The following is a 23,224-nucleotide window of genomic DNA, read 5'->3' as shown; positions in this document are numbered from 1 at the left end:
AGGGGACTTCAATGGTTCACAGAAGAAACATTAGCAACGATTTAGTGAATCTACCAAAAACACAGCCTATCCTGGTATTAGCCAACAAGATCAGCAGTAGGGAGCAGACCGGAGCTGGGGATGGAATCTAAGCACTGCAAGGCAAGAGCACATTACCAAAAGGAACAAGATTACAATACAAGCTGTTTCTTAATAGAGGGCTCCAGACCAAACACTTGCACAAGTATTTAAACTAAGCATTCTCTTGTGGTAAATATGCTGGTAAAACATACTAAACGTTGTTTGCCATCTGAGACCCTCGCTGTGCTTACCACTTCCAATAGATTACTTCTAATTCATTTGTTTATTGTGTAGACATTTTTGGTCTGACTGGTCAAAATAGATAACTTCTCAAAACAGTTGCCAAACAGAGCGAGAAATTAGTATGTGCCTTTAACTATTTTAGCAAAGGAAAAGTAGACGGTCAAGAGCCATAACTGAAATCCACATGAATGCGAGGACCACAGACTCAATCCTTTTGAACACCAATATTTAAGTGGTGAATAGTACTGATAGCATGTTGCACCACGCACAAAGATGGGGAATCAGCACACGTGCAAACTATGAAAGCAGAGCATGCAAGGTGGAGAACAGAAGATATAGCCAGCAAAAATGAGAGCCAAGTGCTGAAATGTGATGTCCAGGGCCATATATACTTGAGAGATGATAGTGATAGAAAGATGTAATAGGGGCTTACACACGTCATAATGGAAAGGATTTTAAATTCATGGGTGATGCTTTTTACAGGATGGAGCAGGGGCAGCCAACACAACCAGGTGCCAAAGTTCACATAAGTGTTGAAACCAAACAAACATGTATGTATGTGATATTTGTGTCACGCAAACCAGGCCAAAGGCACTCAGGCCATGTGCAGTGTCATAGTCAAGGATGTAGTAAAAAAATGAATTGAGGGGTCGCTAGTTAGTGGACTGTCACTGCATCATTATGTAGTGTTCTTTCAAGAGGAGAGTTTTCAACTCTGCTGAATTGGAGCAGGGTTGGGTCAGTCCTGATGGATACATGCCAGGAACATTGTTTGACTAACATGTCGACCGACCATGCAAAACACATGCATAGAAAACCATGAACAGCAGTAGCAACATAACAATAGAAGCGCATTAACACGCTCAGAATAATAACTTGGTAGCCATCAATTATTTAATAAAATTTTCTTTAAATGTAGGAAATAAATACATGTTACAGTGCAAAGGTCAACCACACCTTGAGTTCTCAAAGGAACGCACAACGTAATAATCACCAAATTACTTATATGATCATAATGCCACGATTAAACAGTTACGAATGTTGCAACTGATAATCAAGACACTGCGCCTAGAAAGCCATTCTCACTCCCGCCAACACACCCCAGCATTTCTCTGATGAGTATTGCATGGTGGGATTTAGCTTGACTGTTGTGAGCATGTTTGGTTGCATGACCCCGGTGAGTAGAGCACGAGTCTCCATGTGGCAGGTGGTTAAAGCCATGCTGATAGGAGAGAATCCTTCCTTGTTGGAGTTCATCTTCTATTTTGGTTTTTATGTCTTATGACAATCACAATTCCATTAATATTTAATACAGATCCAATATTTTTTTAAGGTCTGTTTCTGCCTCAGCACCCAATAAACAGTTGTCTACTGTTTTAGCTACAGAGCACCTTCGGAGGATTTGGTTCATAATGCTGCTCAGGGGTATCTTCCTATTCAGACATGCCAAAGAGATTTATTTTGGGGGAAGAAGCTGGCACTTATGCATATATTTTTTGCAGTTGTATATCAATTCTCAAAACATACTTTCAACAAACCTTTTTTCAGACTTTTTTTTTAACAAAGTTGGTTTTGTTCCCACACATTCGTTATTCTGGTTATCTTTCAACTTCTTGAAGTCACTTGTAAATATTTCTCTAATTTGGCTGTAATTTACATCTTCATATTTTTAATCTGGTAGCTATTTATATGCCATGGTTTAATTTTCATTTTTGGATTTTCCAATCGACATGTTTAGTTCTGTCATCAGTAAGATTTAAAGGGTTAAATTGCATTAAACGAATATCTAGTGCTTGTGATTACACAATCGTTTTGACAAACTAATACATTAAAAAACAGAACATATGTAAATGTATTTTCTGCTTTCTCCGGAAGGCAGCTGGTGCAAAATATATTCATTCCGGAACGGCACACAGCTTCCCATTAGCACTTTGCCATTAGCAATTTCGTCGGTATAGTTCCAGAAGTTTGTGTATTATCTATGGTAATAAGACTACATTGTGGTCCACACCTTCTTCTGTGCCCAAGAGGTAAACACAAACATCCTTTTGTGTGCAGTGAAATTCGGCAACTATTTTCTAATTGTTATATTGCGTAAGGACAGCCTAAAATCTTATCTTTAATATTCTAAAGAGCTCGGGTTGTACATATAGAATCATTATAAATGTTTGTAACTTTCTTTTTTGATAGTGGACAGTTGAGAAGGTGAATAAAGCAAAATTGGTGTCATTATAAAACAAGTACTGTTTTCTTTTTTCCTCAGTCTGACTATGAAAAGGAGTGATCACGTAATTCCTGTTTCTTGATTTTGGATTCGAGTATGCGTGCCTTTGTAATTTATGATCGATGTTCAAACACCTGGTTGTGTAGGAGTTGAAGTTACAAAATTATTGCCCCTGTAATTACCGGGTGCAAAAAAGACTGTACCTTCATATTTTCCCCTGATACATGATGGCAGGTCAGAACTGTCAAAATGTAACAGGAGAAATGGTACCCTTAAATACCAGGACATAGGATTTTAGTGCTAAAGGAACCACAATGTGCTTGTTATGCCCTTCCCCCCGGGCTTAACTATGTGATATTCATTTCCCACAATAAACTTCAATTCCTGGGGCATCTGTATTTATCAGGAGCGATCAATATCATCTACCCCTCTAAAGTGCCTGCATTCTAGCCCTGGATGTCTGTAGCTCATTGGGGTACTTTTGGTCAAACTGTGATTATTAAAATACATTATTGAGCATCCTTCATAAAAGTGTGGGTCTCCAACCCGTTATGGTTGGTTATTTGCTTCTATGAATGACAGGGATACATGTGTATACATTGTGAGAATGCATGGGGTGTAGGAGAAGGCATTATTCTGCTGGGAATACATTCCCAGATAAATTCTCAGTGGGAACAAATCACAAACACGCGCCTAAGTTGAATTAAGGTCGATTTGGCAACATTTCCTGGAACAATAGGGCTGGAAATTCTTTATCTGACTATATATTTATATCCTGGAGATGATGTGGTTTTGTAACTGCTATTAAGTTAAAAGCATCTGGCCTCAGTGATCATTCTCAATTAATGTTATCCATGCAAATTGCTTTCCATATCCTCTTGATCCCTTAGCTCCACTGACCAACACAGTAACTATAATTGTATATATGTGGGAAATCGTTGGCACAGCTGGACTGAGACTCACCCCTTACTGTACTTTCGTTTATGTCCCTCCTTTCATTGGTAGTCAAATGAGGTCCTCTTTATGCATGATGTGGTTTGCTATTATGTGTACTGTGGTACTATCTGAGTGTCTTACTCTGGAACAATTCAATAAAATCGTTTATAAAAAAAAAACTATTACTAATTTGATTAACACTGTTATGGTCAAAGTATATATCGTTCATGATTTGATGGTAGTAGTGGTTAAGCTCTTCTGTGTATCCATACCTTAAAAATTCCTAATGACAATAAAGCACCGTCAAAGGGTCCAAAAGGGTCAAAGGGTCCAAAAAAAGAATTACTTCTCACAAAGAAAGTAAACAGATAAAGAAAAATGTGGAAGCCGGATAATGGCAGACTGTTCAAGTAGCTCTAAACAAACGCTGCTAGCCTGTCTTTTGGTTTATTGTGGTCAGAGCCGTGGGTAAAAAACCTATTTCAGTACATGAAATTACCTGGCATTCTCAGTTTGATAATCTGTATCGAAAGGCTGACACTTTCTTTGAGCTGGTGAGTAGTAAGCCATCACTACCTTCTCTTGATCAAATTACAAATGAAATGATTAATAACATACAGTAAGCATGAACAATTCCTGGGCTCAAGGCCCTGATGAAATTTCAGTCTCCATCCTATGATTTACTCCTTGTTTGTGGACTACATTGTTTCAATCACTTTTTACCTTTAGTTGGATGTTCAACTAAATTCCATTTTCACTCAAATGAAACCATATCCCACCACTGTATAAAAGGATAATAGGTCAAATCCTTTAAATGATCGCCCTATTTCATGGTTAGACGCAAATGGGACAGTGTCTACAAAGTCATTCTAAGTGATTTGGAGATTTGGGTTAATGAAAAGCAATTGAGCCAGTGCTTAATTAGTGCTTGTTGTGTCTGGTGCGGAGCACCAGCACTTATTTTTGAGGGATGGCGCTTATTTTTCTGCCTCAAGCATTTACTGCAAGCAAAAGAAACATATGGGAAAGACAGAGGAAGAGAACAACGATGATTTAAGCGGCCCGAGATGGCTTCATGATTACGTTGCCTCAGTATTCCGTGTTCACACATTTAATAGCAGCAGCCACGTTTGAGAGTAGGGCTTTGGTCACCAGCACGTTTTTATTTACAAATTAAGCACTGAATTGAGCAAGTATGATTCAAAGCTTTATGTTCATCAGATGCCAATATTCTGTGTCAATAAATATGAAAAATTTTGCTTATGTTGATTTTAATTGTGCTTTTTTTTCAAGTCGTTTATCCTTAAAACTAGCAAAAACTAAAGAATTTGAGTGGCCCAGGCCATTTCTTGTAAATTTTGGTCAACTTATACGCAAGCAATTGGTTACAGATGATGATGTGGACAAGCAAGAAATTAACTTTAAAATTCCTGTTGTAAATGATTCACAACATAGTAATGTTCTTGCACTGTATAGCAGATTTCCAACTTAAGTGAAATCATATAACCCCTTTTCTCTGAAATGAAGAATTTCTGAATTATTGACATTAATGTATGCAGACGACTTAGGGCCTGATTTAGATATTGGTGGATGAGTTACTCCATCACAACGGTGATGGATATCTCGTCTGCCGATATCTAAATCCCATTATATCCTATGAGATTTAGATACTGGCAGGCAGGATATCTGTCACCGTTGGGACGAAGTAAGTTGTCTGCCAATATCTAAATGAGGCCCTTAGTTTGCTCCCACACATCCACCCATGCATTCTGAAGCATTCCCAGATTTACCAACACTGGTAAACCTAGGAATGCTTCAGAATTGTGCACCTTCCCACCAGAGGCGCAGCAGGGAGAAATGTCTTTATTTCTCCTGGTTCCCTCTTTCTAATTGTGCTGCATTCTGCAGCACACTCAAAAACAGGAAAATGACTTTTAGGATTTTTTGTGCATGAAAGTTTCCCTTCCTGCACAGAAACAATCCTGGCTCTAACAGAAGCATCCTTGCTCCTTGGCACAAGGGTGCCTGCCTTGACGGTAGGCTGCAAAATGTGCACCAGCACAGGGAGAGGACAGGAATGCGCCATATCTTGATAGACATGGTGCATACTTGCCCTCTCTCTTTTGTGCAGCAAGTTGTCTTGTGTTGCGCTGCATGAAAACATTAAGACAATTGGCCCCTAGTTTCCATACTTGTAGGGAGAACAGAGTGTTCTTACTCAGTAGACTGTGGGACGTTTTCTGTTGTCAACCCACAAAGCAATCACCCCTCCCCACTTTGCAGGTAGGGTTGCCACATTTCTCAGAGAAAAATACCGTCTGCTTTTTTCACTTTTTACGATTTTGCATAGGTGTGGACATGTTATTTAAATTGAACTTTATATGAAATCACCTATAATCATTTTTTAACATGGCCGTTCTGCCTTGTTTTACTTTATTAATCAGAGATCATTAAGGAACATATTTTGAAGTACTTTTGTCTTATATTTACTAAGTTTTGGTAAGGAGAAAAATGCCGACTTTAAGTGACTTTCCTATTTTTTTTTACCGGCCAGAACATAAAAATACTGGTCATGCCAGTAAAAAACAGGGCCAGCCGCCACCTTAAATGCAGGGTTTGACCTGTTTTATCTAACCACTTCAACAGTTACTTTTTCCCAACAGTGTTCTTCTGTAGGCTACTTAAAATGTCTCTGAAATGATAAATGAGAGCTAATTTCCTTTTTTACATGCGGCATGGTACATTGCAGATTGGGAAAAAGGCACAAGGTAAGGCTTCTGCATTTTAATTTGTTCGAAACATAGAATTTCAACGATTTGCCTTGTGGTTAGTAAGAAGAAACCCCATTTTTAACACGGGAATATGGTGAATGTATAACCACGCGGACTGCTTTGGAAAATGTGGCAAAATACTTTCTGATGGAGATTTTTGTCTGTTCCTCGCATTTCTCTCGCCTCTTGCCTCACGTGTCTCCTTGCTGCTTCGCTACAAAAGTTCATCTGTTTTTTCTGCCAATCTGCGGAAATTGGATTTACGCGGCACTCTCGTGTTTTTCTGACTCCATAGTTGAGTAGCCCGCCGACTTAGAAACATAGCTGCATCCATTACCTTCTACAGATACCTGCCTGAAAGATTATGGACCATTTGGTGACAGGTTTACACGTCTGATTTATACTGATCTGGATCCCGGCCTGTTGTCACCTCCATCTTCTTGCACTTTTTTGCTGACACCTCACCGGACGTTTCCCATTGAATCTGTTTAGCAGGTGAGTAAACTCTTTAGGGCAACCTATGGGAAACTGACACCTCAGTTAGGAGTAATGCGGAGTGGAATTCCCTTGAATCTAGGACAACAGCTGTTTACATATGGTAAGCGCTTCCATTTTTCATCAGGCACACCACATACGTGTTGTAAGAATTATTGGCTTCCAGCAGTGCACGGACCTTTACAGATGCAATATGTTATCTAGAACACACCCCTGTTTTTATTTCCAAATGCTGCTTTGCGTGTGCATCGGACTTCTTGCATGTTCTAATGCATGGCATGCTTTTTCCAATTTTATATTTAAACTGCTGTTGTTAAAATCGTTCTTCTGCACAAAATAAATGCTACGTTCCCGTTAAACCTGGAATTTGGATCTTCATCTTGGCTCCTTCCGGCCTACAGAGGGCAGGCCGCTTGTACCTAGGCTTCAATGGCTTCTACTACTCATTTTGCAGTCGCCTTACATTTCAGAATGTTACTCCACATTTGTTGTCTCTTGCCCTTAAGGCATCCATGTTCACTTTGGTCTATCTGCATTTACTCCTTCAGGCTTAGCCGTTAAACTCCCCCTGTCAAAAAGAGTCCGTCTCCACAACTCTAACTGAGATGTCCCACTGATTCGCATTGTACAGAAACTGCAGGACGACACCTGAAGGGGACGCCAGCTCGGTGAGGCTGCGCGGTAGAAAACCTGCGTTCTTCTTTATCTTTGTTCCTAGCACGTGCTGCTAAAAGACTAGGCTGCTTATTTCATGCTCACAGAGCTAAATTGAAAAGTAAAACCTCCTTCACCTCCTGATTTAAGGATATCAGAGTGATATTTAAGCCCTGTTATCGCACATGCAATTACGATCAACCCTTTGTTAGTGGTAATGGCTCATGGCTTTATTGTGTATTGTGCTATGGTTAATTTATTTCTGTTCTCTTTTTTCTAAAATAATATAAGGTCTTAGCACCTGAGTATAACTTTCCTTAACTTTTGTTTTTTTAGTGAATGTACAGGTTACAGGAAGGATTTTATAGTTAAGTTCAGAATTTATGTGCACAAAACCATAGAAATTCAGCTTTTAGAGTTATTTTATGTAACTATAACTTGTGCCCTATTGTAACTATAATTCACGCCCTCGCCATGCAGTTTTCTCATCAATAATAATTCTACTGCAGATGTTACAGTGATATTATCAATGATGTCATGAGTAATGTAAGAGCTGGGTTAATTAGCAGTGCATGGTGAGGGTACAAGTTATGGTTACCTCAGGGCATGAGTTATAGTTACTTGAAATAACTCTAACTATAAAAGGTGAATTTCTGTGGTTTTGTGCATGTAAAACCTGAACCTAGCTATAACGTCCCTGTAACCTTTGTTTTTTTAGTGAATTTCTAGTTTTTTTTAAAACATTAAGTAAGATGCCTATCGCAATGCATAGTGTCCATGCCCCTGCACCCTCATTGCGGCCCTGTGGGGCTGTTGTTCAGCCACTGCCCTTCCCTCCTGCCCTGGACGGTTAGCTTGCTGCCCATTCACCCCTTCCCTGCACTCTTTTGTCCAAGTCCATGCACCAGCCCCCATTCTCCTGCTCTGCAGGGTCCGATGTGCTACCACTGGCCTCGATTTAGCTTGATGTCTCTGCACACTCCTCCTGCCCTCTGTTGCCCAAATCTATGTCCCATCATTGCCGTTCTGCTTAGCCTCTGCGCTTAGTTTGCTGTCCCTACCCTCCTTCCCCATGCTGTTCGATGTCTATGTTCATGCCCCTTACTCCTCCTTTTTGCCCATATTGATCCATGGATCTACCATTGCCCATCCTATCTACTCTGAGTGTTCTGTTGAACTGCATGTCCTGCCTGCCTAGCATGGTCAGATGGCTGCCGCCTGTCCCTGCCACCTCCACCCTGCTTGTACGAGTTCCATGCCAATCCCCTTCCTTCTGTCCTCCATGGTCCATTTTGCTGCCACTCCCTTCTGCCCTTTCATGCTCTGTTATGCTGCAACTGCTCCTCCTGCCTGGCCAGCATGGTCTGTTGTGAAGCTCCTTCCCCGCCCTCTCTTGTCTGTGTCCAGCCCCTACCCTTCTGTTCTGTCCTCCATGGTCCTTTGTGCATGCCCTTGCCCCCTGCCTCTTGCCCACCATGGTTGTTGTACTGCCACTAGCCCTCCCGCTTGCCATGCATGGTCTTCTGTGCTGCCTCAGCTCCTCCCACCTGCCATGTGGTCAGCTTGCTGCCCCTGACCCCCTCCCACCTTCAGTCCATTGTCTGTGTATGCCATTATAGTCTCACTGTTGCCCTCCATGGTGTTTTGTGATTCCAGTGCCCATCCGGCCTGGCTTCCATTGTCAGCTTGCTGGTCCCACCCTTGCCCCCTACCCTCTGTTTTACCTGTGAAGGCCCCTATCCCCTCCCGCCTGCCTTTTCCTGTCTGTTGTCATGCCCCTACCCCATCCCTCCTGCCCTTTATGGTCCATTATTCTGCAACTGTCCCTCCTGTCTGTCCGGGATGGTCAGCTTGCTGCCCTTGCCTCTTTCCCCTCTGCTCTCTGTTGTCCATGTGCATAGCCCTGTCCCCTTCCTATTGCTTTTCATGGTCCGCTGTGCTACACTGCTGTCCCGCTTGCTCTGTGCTCTGTGTGCTGCCTGCTTTTTAAGGTCAGTTTGGTGGACCTGCCCATCTCCCTCATGCCTTCTGTTAACCAAGTCCATGCCCCTACCCCATTCCTCCTGCCTTGGTGATCCAGTGTACCATATTTGCCAACATTTTGAACTTGGTAAGAGGGAGATTTTTAAAAAACCTGGTGAATTGATTTTCCCCAGATAAAATAAAGCCCTTTTGGGCTTAAAAATATCAGGAGACTCCTGCCTGAATCGGGTCTGTTGACATGTATGTTTGTATTGCCACTGCCTCTTCCTTCTGCCCTCAATGGTCTGTTACATTTTCACAGCCTCTCTTGCCTTCCCTTCATGGTTGGTTTGTTGCCCCTGCCCCCTTTTTCCCTGCCTTCCATGGTCTGTTGTGCTGCCAATGCCCCTCACACCTGCCCAGCGTGGTCGTGTCCCCTCAGAAACCTCTTCCCTGCCCTCAGTTATCTGAGTCTGTGCCCCTGACAACTGCCTCCCCACAGTATTCTAATGAACAGCTAGATTGCTAACGTTCTATTTTTATTGGAAATGTGTAGCACACCTGACGCAAGTCTGACGTCATTTAGATGCATTCAAAACTGTAATACCTAAATCGTTTCCTTTAGAAATTATAAAAATGAGAGGGTGTTATTCCCGTAGAAATGATGGTTTGTGCTATAAAAAACTAAAATTAGGACATATTTTCTGAGTTGTCAAATAGCAACAACGCACTTTTAAATTATTTGCTATCTTTACGTTTGTTTCTTTATCTAATTGATCACTTGATTTTATGTTACACTTAGGGGAGGGGATATGGCGTTATGGCCAGAGCTGCAGACTTTGCAACTGAGGAACCATGTTTGAGTTTCGGCGTCAGTTTGACATCCTGTGATTCTGGATAAATCACTCAATCCCTCAATGCCTAAAACCAAAATGAATGAATGTGCCCTTGTGTAGTAACTGATGCTCATGTAAAGCTCTTGTTAGAAATGGGGTTTCTGGTTGGCTAGAGTACACAGCTAAGGCAGGCAGAAACCACCACTCTAGTCCGAGCAAGTAAGTTACACACCAAAGATAGCCTGCGTTTACCCCTGGTAGCTTGGCACAGAACAGTCAGGCTTATCTCTAAAGGTCATGTGTAAAGCTTTTGCACGACACACCCACACCAGTGACACAATAAATACACCACAAAAGAGACTCCACACAGGGTTCTAAAAATATGTATCAATATTGTGAATATCTATATCTTAGACCAAAAGCATCATAAGTCATAAATATTGTTCATAGAGTTTCATTCTTGCACTCTGATTAGGTGTTCGGGCAATACAAGACAGCATATCACACAACCCTCAATCAGGGGCATGAATCTGTAACAGTAAGCAGATCTCAGACCAAAAGCATCCCACAATCAATCAATCAAACAATTTTTAAAGCGCACTACTCACCCGTTAGGGTCTCAAGACGATGGGGGGGGGGTAATTTGGTCGAATAGCCATGTCTTGAAGCATTTTCTGAAGGCCAGGATCATAAATTCCGTGTAGGCAATGCAGCTACTGGGTTAATACTCATTATCCTCATCAAAACAAAAGTAAGATGGCAATAATCCCATAAGTGAGTCATGACATACATTTCTAGGGGTAATCACCAAGCAGTGCTTCTCAGGACATGCACTAGGATCCAGACCCTAGGAATGTAATCAGCACTTTTCCAGATAAGCACATAGCCCACAATAACATTAGGAATGACATAAGAACTGTTTCAGGCATGCATGTGAAGCATTCCAAGCTCAAAACGCTAGGAATGCATTAAATACTTTCTCCAGTATGCATGAGGCCAAAATGTTAGCAATGCATTGTGTAAATAACGAGCTCCGAAGCGACTGTGCTCCTATTACATCTTTTATGGCATTTTTGGAGCCTCTGTGAAGCGAGAGTAATTAGACATATGAGGTCATGTAGGCCTACTGGAGTATGGCTAACTTCTTCAGATCTTCAAACACAACTCCCTCCCCCCCCCCCAATGGTGATTGACCTCATCCGGGGCCCGAGGTTGCCCTCCCCAGAAGCCCTTCGGGGCTGCCTGAGCTGGGGTCTTGTTGACCAAAATGAGGAGAGCTGATCCTGGGCTATTGGAGCCCGAAATGTGGGATTGCCGTAGCTTCCCTGGGGACCACTGTAGTTACGGATAGCTCAGTCGCCCACCAGGCACTGGTCGCTAGTTGGGCCTTGGGGGTCTCTCATCCAGATAAGCCAGCGACTCGAGTAGAAAGGCGTCAATTCCCCAACGCAAGTGACAGCTTCACTGCTGTCCCTGGGCACTACTGTCCCTGGGCGTCTGCGTATAGCGCGGCCCTCCGATGCTTGGTTACAGCTCACAACAGGAGCTGCAATGACCCTTACGCTGGTCTTTTCCCCTAGGCGGAAGTTCAGGCAGCTCTCCCGGCAGGCACTGTTGAGGCGAACTTCACCCGCCCACTTCTCTCTGCAGGCAGTCTGGGAACTGAGCCTCAAGGACTCCTCTCTCTAAAGCGGCACTAAAGGGGGAAGCGGGACACTAGGTAAAACATCTGTGGCTCCGGGCACACCATATACGACGGCCCCTCAAGGGGAGCCCATGTTAGCACTCCCTGGGGCTCCCCAGAACAGCATTTAGCGCGAGCTAATGCTCAAGAGATGATTCACCGCTCACCCTGTGCTGACAACAGAAAATCGCTTCTCATAATGCTGAACTTTTAGGAATGCAATACGAGTGCTCCACAGGTGCTCATGACACAGCTAGAGAGAGGACATAAAATGCTGCTCTTGTGATAATTCTGGGAAAAGGCCAAGTATTGGGACACAGCGCTCCCTACGCGCTGGGCTCCTCTTGAGGCGCTTGAGGGGACACAAAGGGGTAGACAGGCCTGCACAACAGGACAAAGATGGCAGTTTTTCCTGGCAGTCCCACAGCAGTGTGCAACTAGACCAGAATCAAGGAGCAGCTGGCAGCAGGGCAACAGACAGAAAAGCCCTCCTGTGAGTCCTGTGAGAAGGGCAACAACAGGATACGATTCTAGATGAGTCCCTCAGTGCAGCAGTCCCTCTGGCAGAGATTCGGTCCCAGGTCCCAAGTGCTCCACAAATAACGGGGTCAGACCCCCTGTGCTTATACTCCAGGTGCCCAGCTTCTAGAGGTGGGCGCAATTTCCAGCCAGATCTGACCAATTCCAAGAATTTCCCTCCTCCCCTACTCTGGCTCCAGACATTAGTAGGGGGTAAACAAGCCCTTTGTATGAGGGCAGGACACAGCCTTTTCAAGTGTAAAGTGTTAATACCCTCTGCCTCTTTCAGCCCAGGAAGACCATCAGTATATAGATGAATGCAGATGTAACCCTGTCACACCTAACCCTCCCTGATTGATGGTTGGCTAGGGTATATGCACAAAGTCAAACTGTCACTCTGCCTTAGATGTGAATTGGAGTCAGCCAGCAAAGCACTAGGGTTATAAGCACAGAGAAATGCACACTTTCTCAACATGGGATTTCTAAAATAGTAATGTAACATCCACCTGCAGGATTTCTCACTACCATTCTAAACATACCAAATACCCCCCCACACTACTTCTTACAGATCAGATATTATCACTTAGACATACATAAGGGAATTCCCATTACAAACCCATGAGAGGAGCAGCACGCACAGTAGTGAAAAACTGAATAGGCTTTTAGTCACTAGTAGTACATGTAACACATAAAAATATTTGTCCTACCTTTTACATACACAGGACCATACCCATAGGGCTATAAATGGCCTACCTCAGGGGTGGCTTAGGTGTAGTAAAAAGGGAGTTTAGGCTTTGGCAAGTAGTTTGTCTTGCCACGTCAGTGTGGCAGTAAACTGCGCACGCAGGCACTGCAGTGGCAGGCCTGGGACAAGTTTGAAAGGCTAGTTCCGTGTGTGGCGCAATCAGCGCTGCAGGCTCGCTAGTAGCATTTAATTTACAGGCTGGCCCTAGGTATATGGTATACTATTTTACAAGGGACTTACAGGTAAATTAAATAATCCAAACAGGTGTAAGCCAATTATACCAAGTTTTAGGGGAGAGAGCACATGCACTTTACCACTAATTAGCAGTGGTAAAGTACCCACAGTCTCAAAGCCAACAGAAAGAGGGTCGGAAAAATAAGAGGAGAAAGGCAAAAAGCTTGGAGATAACCCAGCAGAAAGGGCCATTTCCAACAGCACTCTAATACCTTTCGGTCACGTCTGTGCTATATAAAAATGCACACTTCTGTCATTGGGCTATACTTCGGCTACATTTGGTTGATATTTGTGCTACATTTGGGTTATTTTTTGTCTTGTGGCCACCTTGGGAGACTTATTTGTTATGAAGCTCCCTAATTTCCTCAATTGCTACAGTATCCTCAGTAGAAAATGCTTTCAGTTTTCCACTTTGATTCCATCAAGATGGTGTTCAGATGTGCCACACTTTTGGCTTGAATTTAGAACGTTAGCGCTCTAGTTGCTCATTAGAACACTTTAGTAAAGCTACTGGTTACCAGGGAGTTAACTGAAAGTCTACTACTGGTGTTGAAAGTGCATGTTTCTGTCTGCACAGCAGAATGTTTAAATGAAATAGAAGAGGAAAATTTGGAAACTCGCTGAAAACATGTCCTATTTTTCCTTTCAACAGGACTAACCATAATTTCTATGTCAAAATGAACCCCCTAATTGTGTTCCTTTGTAAATGGAATGTTTTAAGTTTTACCAGTTTGATTCAATCGAGATGGCTTCAGGTGTGCCACACTTTTGTCATAAGTGAAACTGTTAGCGATCTAGTTGTTCTTTAAAACACTCTGAGAGGCTGCAGTACAAAAAATGGGTATCAACTGATAGGCTGCTCCTGCAAGAAGTACATGTTTTACTGAGAATGGAATGTCAGCCTTCATTCTCACATGGCTGAGAAAGATAGTGTGAACTTACAGAAATTATGCTCTCATTTCAGATTATTGAGCACCTTCCATAACCCCAATGGGAAAATCATTAGAAAACAGTTTTCTCTCAAACATGATTCATGAAATCCCAGCAGAAGGCTTTTTCGCAGGATAAAGTCACCTTAAAACACACCGCAATTCCTAAAATTAGTATGGTACCATCAACAAATGATTTATATTGTAACTAAAATCTGTTATCACCCTTTACACGTTCTCCTTTTTGTGATCCTCAAAACTTGCCATTCACTACAATGCATTTCAATGGGACCATGTCTCAGCGTTCCATAAGTGCTGCCGCAGCATGTTGTCCATGGTGTGGCCACACAATAAAGAGGGTTGGTCCATTTGGGACCCCCATATATGCCCTTTGGGGTCTAAGTGTGCTCACCCTGCCCACTTACTTTTATTTTTTTTATTCATTTTCAGGACAAAGACCAAGTCCCTGAGTATTGTAATGGCTGCAAATTGTTCAGGTTGTCACCAGCCAATCAGGATTGACTATTCTCCTTTAGATTGCTCAATCACAGCAACCAGAACACCAACTGTCCACATATCGATATTTATTTTTATTTTCATACCTCAAACATTACTGAACAGATAACACAAAGCATGATCTGTGCACCAAGATCTAGCTTCCTGACAAATTTAGTGTAATTCCATTCAGCGGTTTGGGCTGTAGTCGGGACTAAAGACCCTGTGGGACACTGTATGGGTAAAATGTGTTTTGAGACCTTGCTTTTTCTCGGCCCCCGCATGAGTGATCATCCTGAAACTTTCAAGACAGCCGCTGAAGTGAGTGAGGTACTAATTGGCAAAACAAAAAACGTTTTTAATATATATATATATATATATATATATATTCAGTGAAAAAAACATGCTACAGGGATGTTATAGTTAGAAAATAGAATTAAAACATAGAAATTCACTTAAAAAAGATTTTATAGTTAAGCTCATATTTTGAAGGTACAAATCCATACCTGTTACAGTTAGTTATTTCAAGTAAATATAACTTGTGCCCTAAGGTAACCATAACTTGTGCCCTCTCCTTAAACAGTTTTCTCATCAGTAATTTTATTGAAAATATTACAGTGATATTATCAATGATGTCATAGAAAATGTCATGAGTGATGTAACATCTGGCAGAGCCCCAGGGGAATCCCAGGACCAAGGCAAGGGGGTAGGGTATACTTACCCAGCCCCCTTTTCTTTTTTTGACACTTTTTTTTACGGGGGTGGCAACTGGGCTTCAGCCGAGTCACAAAACCTCTGCCAACACTTCCTGGTTGACCTGTTGGCAGCCAACCAAATAGCAGCATGGGGACTGTTGAATCTGCACCCCCTCCTTTAAAAAAAAAAAATAAAAAAATGGTGCAGCATGGACCTGGCCCACCCTGGTGCTTTCAAAGCAAGTGTTGGAGCCCACATGTGTTATTTTTATTTTTATTTTTTTTACCTGATCCGCAGGTCTGCTACAATTTTCTGTGAATATTTTTTTAAAAATGCTTTTTTGCCCTGATAGCATCCTTACCCTGCCCCCCCTTTCTTTATGTTTGTTCTGGGACTCGGCTGAGACCGAGTCCCAATATGGTTTCCAACACTTCCCTGTTAAAGTGTTGGCAGCTAGTCAGATCTCTCCATGCAGTCCGGAGGGTTCGCAAAGCCTTCACGTCCCTATATATACAAATTTGTCTTTTCTTTCATAACTCCCAAAGTATTGAACAGAAGTACACTGAATAACAAAAAGGGTTCTTTCTGGATCAAGAGCTACATTTCTGCCAAATTTAGTGTATTTCCTTCTAGCAGTTCAGGCTGTAGTTGTATTGTGTTCAATATCCCTATGGAAAGATGCATGGGAAAACACGTTTTGGGACTCCCCTATTAGAACTTGGAGGGTAATGTCCTCTTCGGATGTCTGTGGGAACCCACCAGTGGGAGTCTGAAACACCATTTAAATTTCGTGAGACCAAGCACAATTTTGCCTGTAAAACATTGATAAAGACGAAAGATGAAACGCGTCTGCTACTAATTAATAAACCATTAAATGAATAAACTAGAAACATTATGCTGCGAGTGCCCGTATTGGTTTTTGGCTAGTAGAGATATTGTGATTCCACCCTCACATGCAGAGGCACCTGCCCCTAAGGTGTTCGGCAAGTGCTTGGTGGAAAGGTTATGGAGATTCAAATTGGACATTCCATGAACCACCGCTTTTGGATGTTTTCCTGTCGACAAAAGTGTAGGAGATTATTTATTCTCAGGGCATGCAGTCATTGGACTGGAATTTACGGACATGCAAAATAAGCAGCTTGGGCGTGGGAATGTTTTTCTTTGGTCAGGTAAAAGGACTGTGTGTGAGATGGAACTGAATATCGATTTGACAGCTCTACCTCACTGCAAACAGAGTGTTTACTCTGACTTGGAGCAAACAGCAATGTCCTGGGGGTGGCACCCCGGGACATAGCAGGAGCCGGCCCGAGGAGTGGAGGAAATTAGTGGCTCCGGGAAGTGGGCCGCACACCCTTCCCTCCAGTATCAATAGCACCGGGGAGGTTGCAGGCCCCGGGGTCCAAAACTGACCCCTTATCTGTTTTAAAATGAGCCCTGGGAAGGTGGAGGTCCCCAGGGCTGCGCGGGGCAGCAGGCGTCCCCCCTACATTGATTTTGCATATGTGCCCTGGGGAGGTGGCGGTCCCTGGGCCTGCATGGGGGTGGAGGGGTCTGGTGACCCCCTGCATTGCATTACAAATATATGTGCCTGAGGAAGGTGGTGGTCCTCAGGGCTGTTGGGGGGGGGGGGGCAGACGGGCCCCTCACTCTATTAGAAATATGTGCCCCGGGGAGGTGATGGTCCCTGAGACTCTGGGTGGCCCCACCGCACTCAATTAGAAATACGTTCCCGGGGCTGTTGGGGGTGGGGGGGGGTGGGGGGGAGGTGTTTCATAAACAAAAGTGCTCCGGGGAGTTAATTTGAATGCCCCCAAGACCTGGTCCACCAAGGGGCTGCAGTTAAACAAGCTCAGGAGCCCGTTCTTGTGTTTTTTTGGTTCTTTTTGTTTAATTTTCGGCGGATCCACTGTGTCTCCTGCCCAAAAAAATATTTTAATGCTTTTTTGCTCTGAGGGGGGTCCCTCTGGGACCCCAGCACCAGAGAGAATGGGTCAGGGTGTCCCTACCCTGGCCCCTTTTGTTTTTTTAATCTTTTTTTTCCAGAGACTTTGGTGAAGACAAGTCCCAAAGTGGCTGCCAATACTTCCTTATTGAAGTGTTGACATCCAATCAGATCTCAGCGCGAGATCAGGAGGGTTCGCAGAGCCTTTGTGTCCCTATATATGCAAATTTGTTTTTTCTTTAATTACTCAAAAACTACTGAATGGTTTTATTCCAAATAACAAAAAGGTCGCTTTCTGAACCAAGAGATATCTTTCTGCCAAATTTGGTGTAATTCTGTCCAGTGGTTCAGGCGCTATTCCTGTTGAAAATCCCTATGGAAAGACATATGGGGAAAAAGCGTGTTTTGGGATGGGCCCCCCCCCCCCTTTATTTCTTGGACCTTACTTGACTGATCACCCCAAAACTTTCCAGACAGACGCTAAAGTGAATGGTTTTTCTATAGAATATATATATATATATATATATATATATGTGTGTGTGTATGTGTATATATATATATATGTGTGTATGTGTATATATGTATATATATATATATATATATATATATATATATATATATATCTTTTCAGCCATCCTTCTTCATCCTTTAGTCAGTTTTATCATTCACATTTTTCTCCGCCCACTCTACAGTACACAGCATAGGCCAGTAAGTCAGCCCACTCAGCCATTGGCAGGCTTCACTGTGTGCACCCCCAATGTGCTCTTTTGCAAAAAGCACATCTGCACACTAAGTCCCCTTTAGTGCAGTGGACTACTATGGCCATGCGTTTTTTTTTTTTCATAACATTTTGCTTTTAACCACTTTGTCTTTGTTCATTTTGGTGAGTGCTCGACAGCTCCCAGCAAAATAAACTTTTACAAAAACCATGACAAAAGAAGCATTGACAAACTAAATGTTTGGCAGCCAGTGCCAAAACTATTCTCTTTGCCATTGCTTATTCTGTATTATCCTAACTCCTTGCTTTATTCCCCTTCTATTCAGTGTTGCATTCCCATTACAATATACTGTTTGCTTGCAATTCTTGTGAGTACTACTCAGCGTGTGCTGAATTGTGAAGTGATTATAGCCTAATTTTCTCTTTACTAGATATAACTATCCTAAAGGTTTTGACTCCACAAGTTTCTGTTATTTATCCTTTCTGTAGGTAAACATTCAAAATGAAGCTACTCAGCCCCGGGATCGAGTAGGACCATCTCCCCGTCTAGGAAACGGAGACCCATCAATTCCTGCTGCAACCCCTGAGCTTCAGACACAGCCAAGCCAACCGGTCGCTGTTCAACTACCCCAGGATGTCAACGGCGTGTCAGCTGACAGTAACAGGCAGACTGAACCAGGCTCATAACCAGCTCTACGAAATGCTAGCATTCCCCACAGTGTCTGCAGTCAGTAGTGGATATGAAGTTGGTGTGTAAGCTACAAATGCCTTCTTAAGATGAAAGTATGTCATCAGTAATACTAGTGAAGCACGGTAAAAAAAAGGGAAAACAGAATACACAGTGAACTGTTTGGGACAATGCCAGTTTTTAATCCCAGTATGAAATTATGTGTTTAGTTTTAGCAGTAAGGGTTATTTCTGCCTTCCTCTTTTGGCAGAGCTAGTTTGAAGCCCCCGGCCTGTATATCGTGCTCATGTGTGCTGTACGAACTATTTTGGAAATAGTTTCTATCTGAACTATAGCCTTTAGGGTCTTTAAACCAAAGTAACCCACTGAATTTTCATTCAAGAAGCACTTTTCTGAGTTAAGTGTATTATAGGTTATGTTGCTAATAGAAGGAGAAAAAGTGTGAGTGAAAACCGACTAATTTGCTTTTGGTCCTCTGCTGAATTGCTCACTTAAATCTTTTAAGACAGGAAGCAAATGAAAGCAGATTCTACTTTTATTTCAAATACCAAAGAGGGGACTGGAGCTACCCCAAAAAAAAACTTTTTGTGAGTGGCCATGTCCTAGCACCTTTATGAGTGCTCTTCTTTTTATTTATAGAAAATGTGTGGTACCAGAGGAACCCCAGGGATGTTCACCTTGCTTTCATCAACATGCATGTTTCACCAAAAGCATAGGCTGTCTTTATTTATCAGCTCTGATTAAGTAAACCCCTCAACACCAATACTCCTTTCAACACCAAACTAAACAGTGTCCATTGACGCTAGTGAAACCTAGTACACTTTTTTCGTTTCTTATGAAGAAAGTATTTTTCCAGTTTGGTCATGGAAAGATTTTATGCAATTATTCATTTTAAAATCCATCAAATAGAACTCTCTAATTGAAATGACGTTGACCATCATCCTTTTTTAGTTCGAAGACACTGAGCGGGCCTGAAAGCTTCCGTTTGTCCTACATATCTGTAAAACATGTCAACAAGAGATTTAAAAAGTACACTTAGCGCCTCAGGCACATGCTGGGAAATTTAGTTTTAAATGGTTTTGTTTTGAAAAAAAGGAAAAAGAGCTATTTTGGCTGGACGATTGCACAAGAAAAATACTGACAGTGCTGTTGTTCCTTACCAAAGTTCAGAAAGTTCTTTTTCCATACATCATTACCGATGTCTTAAGCATAACTTACCCATCTTACTAACATCTTGCTAACACTCCTTCTCTACTCTCTCAAGTGACAAGTGCCTTAAGTGGAGTATCCAGAGACAGTGGGTATTTCCTTTTTGGATTCTACCGCTTGCCTCAAGTTGGATTCTAGCGCTTGACACAATGTTTGATGGACTCCAGGATAGCGCTTGACACAATGTTTGATGGACTCCAGGATTCTCATACATGAGCTGTTGCTGCATACATTGGCACTGTAATAAGAAGTGTACAATACAAACAAGTTCTTTGATATGGTTTCAGTGGCTTACTCTGAAAACCCAACTTCGATGTTCAGTGGGCTCATGCTTCCCCCAACCCACATTTTTTATTGTGAGCAGTTCAATAGACTTGTGGAATATGAACATGTTTGTTCAAAATTCAGCAATTTGTATTACACTTGTATATTGAGTTCCCTTATTATCGAGGCACACCTGGAAGTGTCGTTCAAAAGAGGAATGAAGTACAGGGAGGGTGTACTTGTGCTAAATTTGAGTGACTGTAGCTCGAAGAGTATTTGGTGAATATTTTGAAGAGGTGTGTCATAGGGTGAGTGAGGCGAATCCCTGATTTCATGTTCTTGTTGTCAGTAAGCCAAAGCAAGACACCCTTCTGTGACCCTGCGCAGTACCTGTATGGCCTGGGCCCCATTGCTTTTAAAGTACATAAAAATGCACACACAGCATGTCAAGTTTTGGGTCTTCCACTATGCACACTAGTGGCCCAAACGAAAAGAGAAACTCCTTGTACCTGTTTGTGCCTTGGGGTATTTATTATTTTAGTATGTAGGACACTGATGGCTAAAACGTTTGTTTTTGGGACCAGATTGTACGATTTATATTTTACAATTAGCTGTGTGATATCCATGCAGGCAAACATGGCAAGTTCCTGTGCAGGCTAAATTTGTGCATGTTACAAACCTTCACCTATGTTGTGGCTTGCATAAGTTAAGTTTTGAATTATAGTTCTAAAATATTTAAACTGAATGTATGGCTTTGGGTGTGAATTTAAAAAGTAGCCCACCAGTTGTATCTTGGTCACTGCCATGTGCTGATGCTACAGCTACTTAAAAGTGCACCTTGGTCCATGTTTTTTGTTTTGAACTGTGTTTTACCTGATGCTATCCATTGCCCTTATAAATCTTACTGCAGTTTTTAAGTGTCTGTAAACTGTTTACCTAAGACAGGCTAAACACTCTTTTTTGTTACAATTTCAAACTTTAAAATATATTTTATATGTTTATTTCTGTTTGCAAAGAAAACCAACCACCTTTATGCACAAGGTTACAATTTTATTTTGCCATTCTACTGAGAAATTATGGGCTATGTTTGTTCAGATTTCTACATGTCGATTCAGAACTTTAATTAATGTTTGCACTTGCGTTTGAAAGTACTGTATTGTGTCATGACTATATAAGTGGCCTTTGAACTTCTACCATTATTTATATGTTTCATGTGTTGTAGCTTCCCGGAAGCAAAAAGGGAAATGGATACATTGTACAGATCTTGTCGAAACACTGGAAAACAATAAAGTTTATGGTTCAATAAGTTTTTATTATTAAAGTTAATGACAATCATCCACACAGCACCTGATTATTGTAATTCCCCCGTCACCTCCCAGTCCCCACTCAGAACCCTTCCCACAAATACCAAAGAAATTCTAAAATGTCTTTTGAGCCAAGGCAGACTACTAATGATCTGGAATGCTCTCGATGTTTGCGGGGATGCAAGTTCCCTGGAATTCCAGTAGAAGTCCAGCAGCAGCCCCTACATTTTCCCAAAAACTTGTTAACTTCTCTGTTCCCAAAGTATGCCACAATCTGTGGATACCAGTCAAACTTAGAAGGTGGCGTTGTGGTTCCCCACTTGCACAGAACAGAATGTTTCGCCGACAACAATAAAGAACTAGTTGCTGCTTGACTAGGCTACTGGAAAATTCAAGCATTTGCAATGCAATGGGTCTCGCGTTTACTCGAGTTAGTGCTATTAGTGTTGTAAATTCCTAACTGGACTTTCCTTGCCATATAATTTGAAAATTAAAAGTAAAACAGTTGACATAAGCAAGGCGATTCAAAGCTCCATGGCCGCCATGAGTGTGAAGGAGAGACACAAAAGGAAAAAGAAGTTTGCTTGCAGTCAAACGTATCAGCAAACATGCAATTATCCATGTAACCGGGTCGATGGCCAAGGCAGTAACAAAACTGCCCTAAGAGGGACAAACGGAAAGCATTTACCAATGATAACAAAGGATTTTTGAAAGGAAAGCATTGAACTAGTGATAGTGATGAGCGTGATTAAAAGCCCACAGATAGATCACAACACGTCAGAACGCTTTGTCGCTCGACTTAAAATCTATGAGCTTTATTTACAAGGCCTGTTGCTTAGGGGGGTGTAGCAAATGCCTTGCTGTGCTGCCCTGCGCAACAGGGAAGGGTCTAAAATGCGCCACATCTACAAAATATGTCACATTTCTGTCTTCTCCCCCTGCGCTGGTGCACAAATTGCTGCCTAGCACCAATGCAGGCACCCTTACACCGTGGTGCAAGGATGCCTGTGTTGCGGAGATGATTGTTTTTGTGCAGGAAGGGACTGCTTCCTGCACAAAAACAATCACAAGAGGTATGTTCCTCTTTCAATGTGTGCTGCAGAATGCAGCACACATTGAAAGAGGAAAGAACGGGGAGAAATAAAGATAGTTCTCCCCTTCAAGTCACTCTTACGCCACCCCTGAGGTGGCGTAGGAATCTGACGCTTTCACACACTTGTAAATCTGGGAATGCGTCAGGTTCCTCCCACCTCCATGGGTGTTGCGTGGGAATACCCCAAGCAGCACTCATAGAATGCCCTTTTCACACAGTTTTATGAGTGAAAGAGGTCCATATTTACAAGGCAATGAAAAGCCACGCAAGGTGGCTTTGTGTGGCCTTGTAAATATGGGCTGGCACAGTGCGCCACTGCAGTGTAAAAAATAAATGGCACTACGGTGGCGCAGTGTGCTGCTAGGGCCTCATAAATGAGGCTCTATATCTTTATTGCTTCCCTAGGCCTCACTTTGTCAGTGTAACAAATTCCGTAAATGAGGATGTAGTATTTAATTTTCTGATTTGTTCTGAATAAAAACATTTCTAGCTTACGCGTCAAGAATTTTCAATTCTATTCAGG

The 23,224-nt window shown here is 42.3% G+C and overlaps 1 protein-coding gene across 2 annotated transcripts in view; it reads left to right on the top strand.

Moving 5' to 3' along the window:
- MFSD6 (major facilitator superfamily domain containing 6) overlaps positions 1-21,610 on the top strand; it is a 188,359-nt gene extending 166,749 nt beyond the window's left edge. For both annotated transcript variants that reach the window (XM_069225895.1, XM_069225896.1), the window contains exon 7: positions 18,633-21,610. In XM_069225895.1, coding sequence (XP_069081996.1) covers positions 18,633-18,830 — 198 coding nt within the window. In that variant the 3' untranslated portion in view covers positions 18,831-21,610. The remainder of the gene's footprint in view (positions 1-18,632) is intronic.
- Positions 21,611-23,224: the final 1,614 nt, after the last annotated feature.

This window comes from Pleurodeles waltl, chromosome 3_1 (genome assembly GCF_031143425.1).
Source record: "Pleurodeles waltl isolate 20211129_DDA chromosome 3_1, aPleWal1.hap1.20221129, whole genome shotgun sequence".
In the NCBI taxonomy this organism is placed as follows: domain Eukaryota; kingdom Metazoa; phylum Chordata; class Amphibia; order Caudata; family Salamandridae; genus Pleurodeles; species Pleurodeles waltl.
The sequence above is the reverse complement of the archived record's forward strand: the minus strand, read 5'-3'. Positions and strand labels throughout refer to the sequence as shown.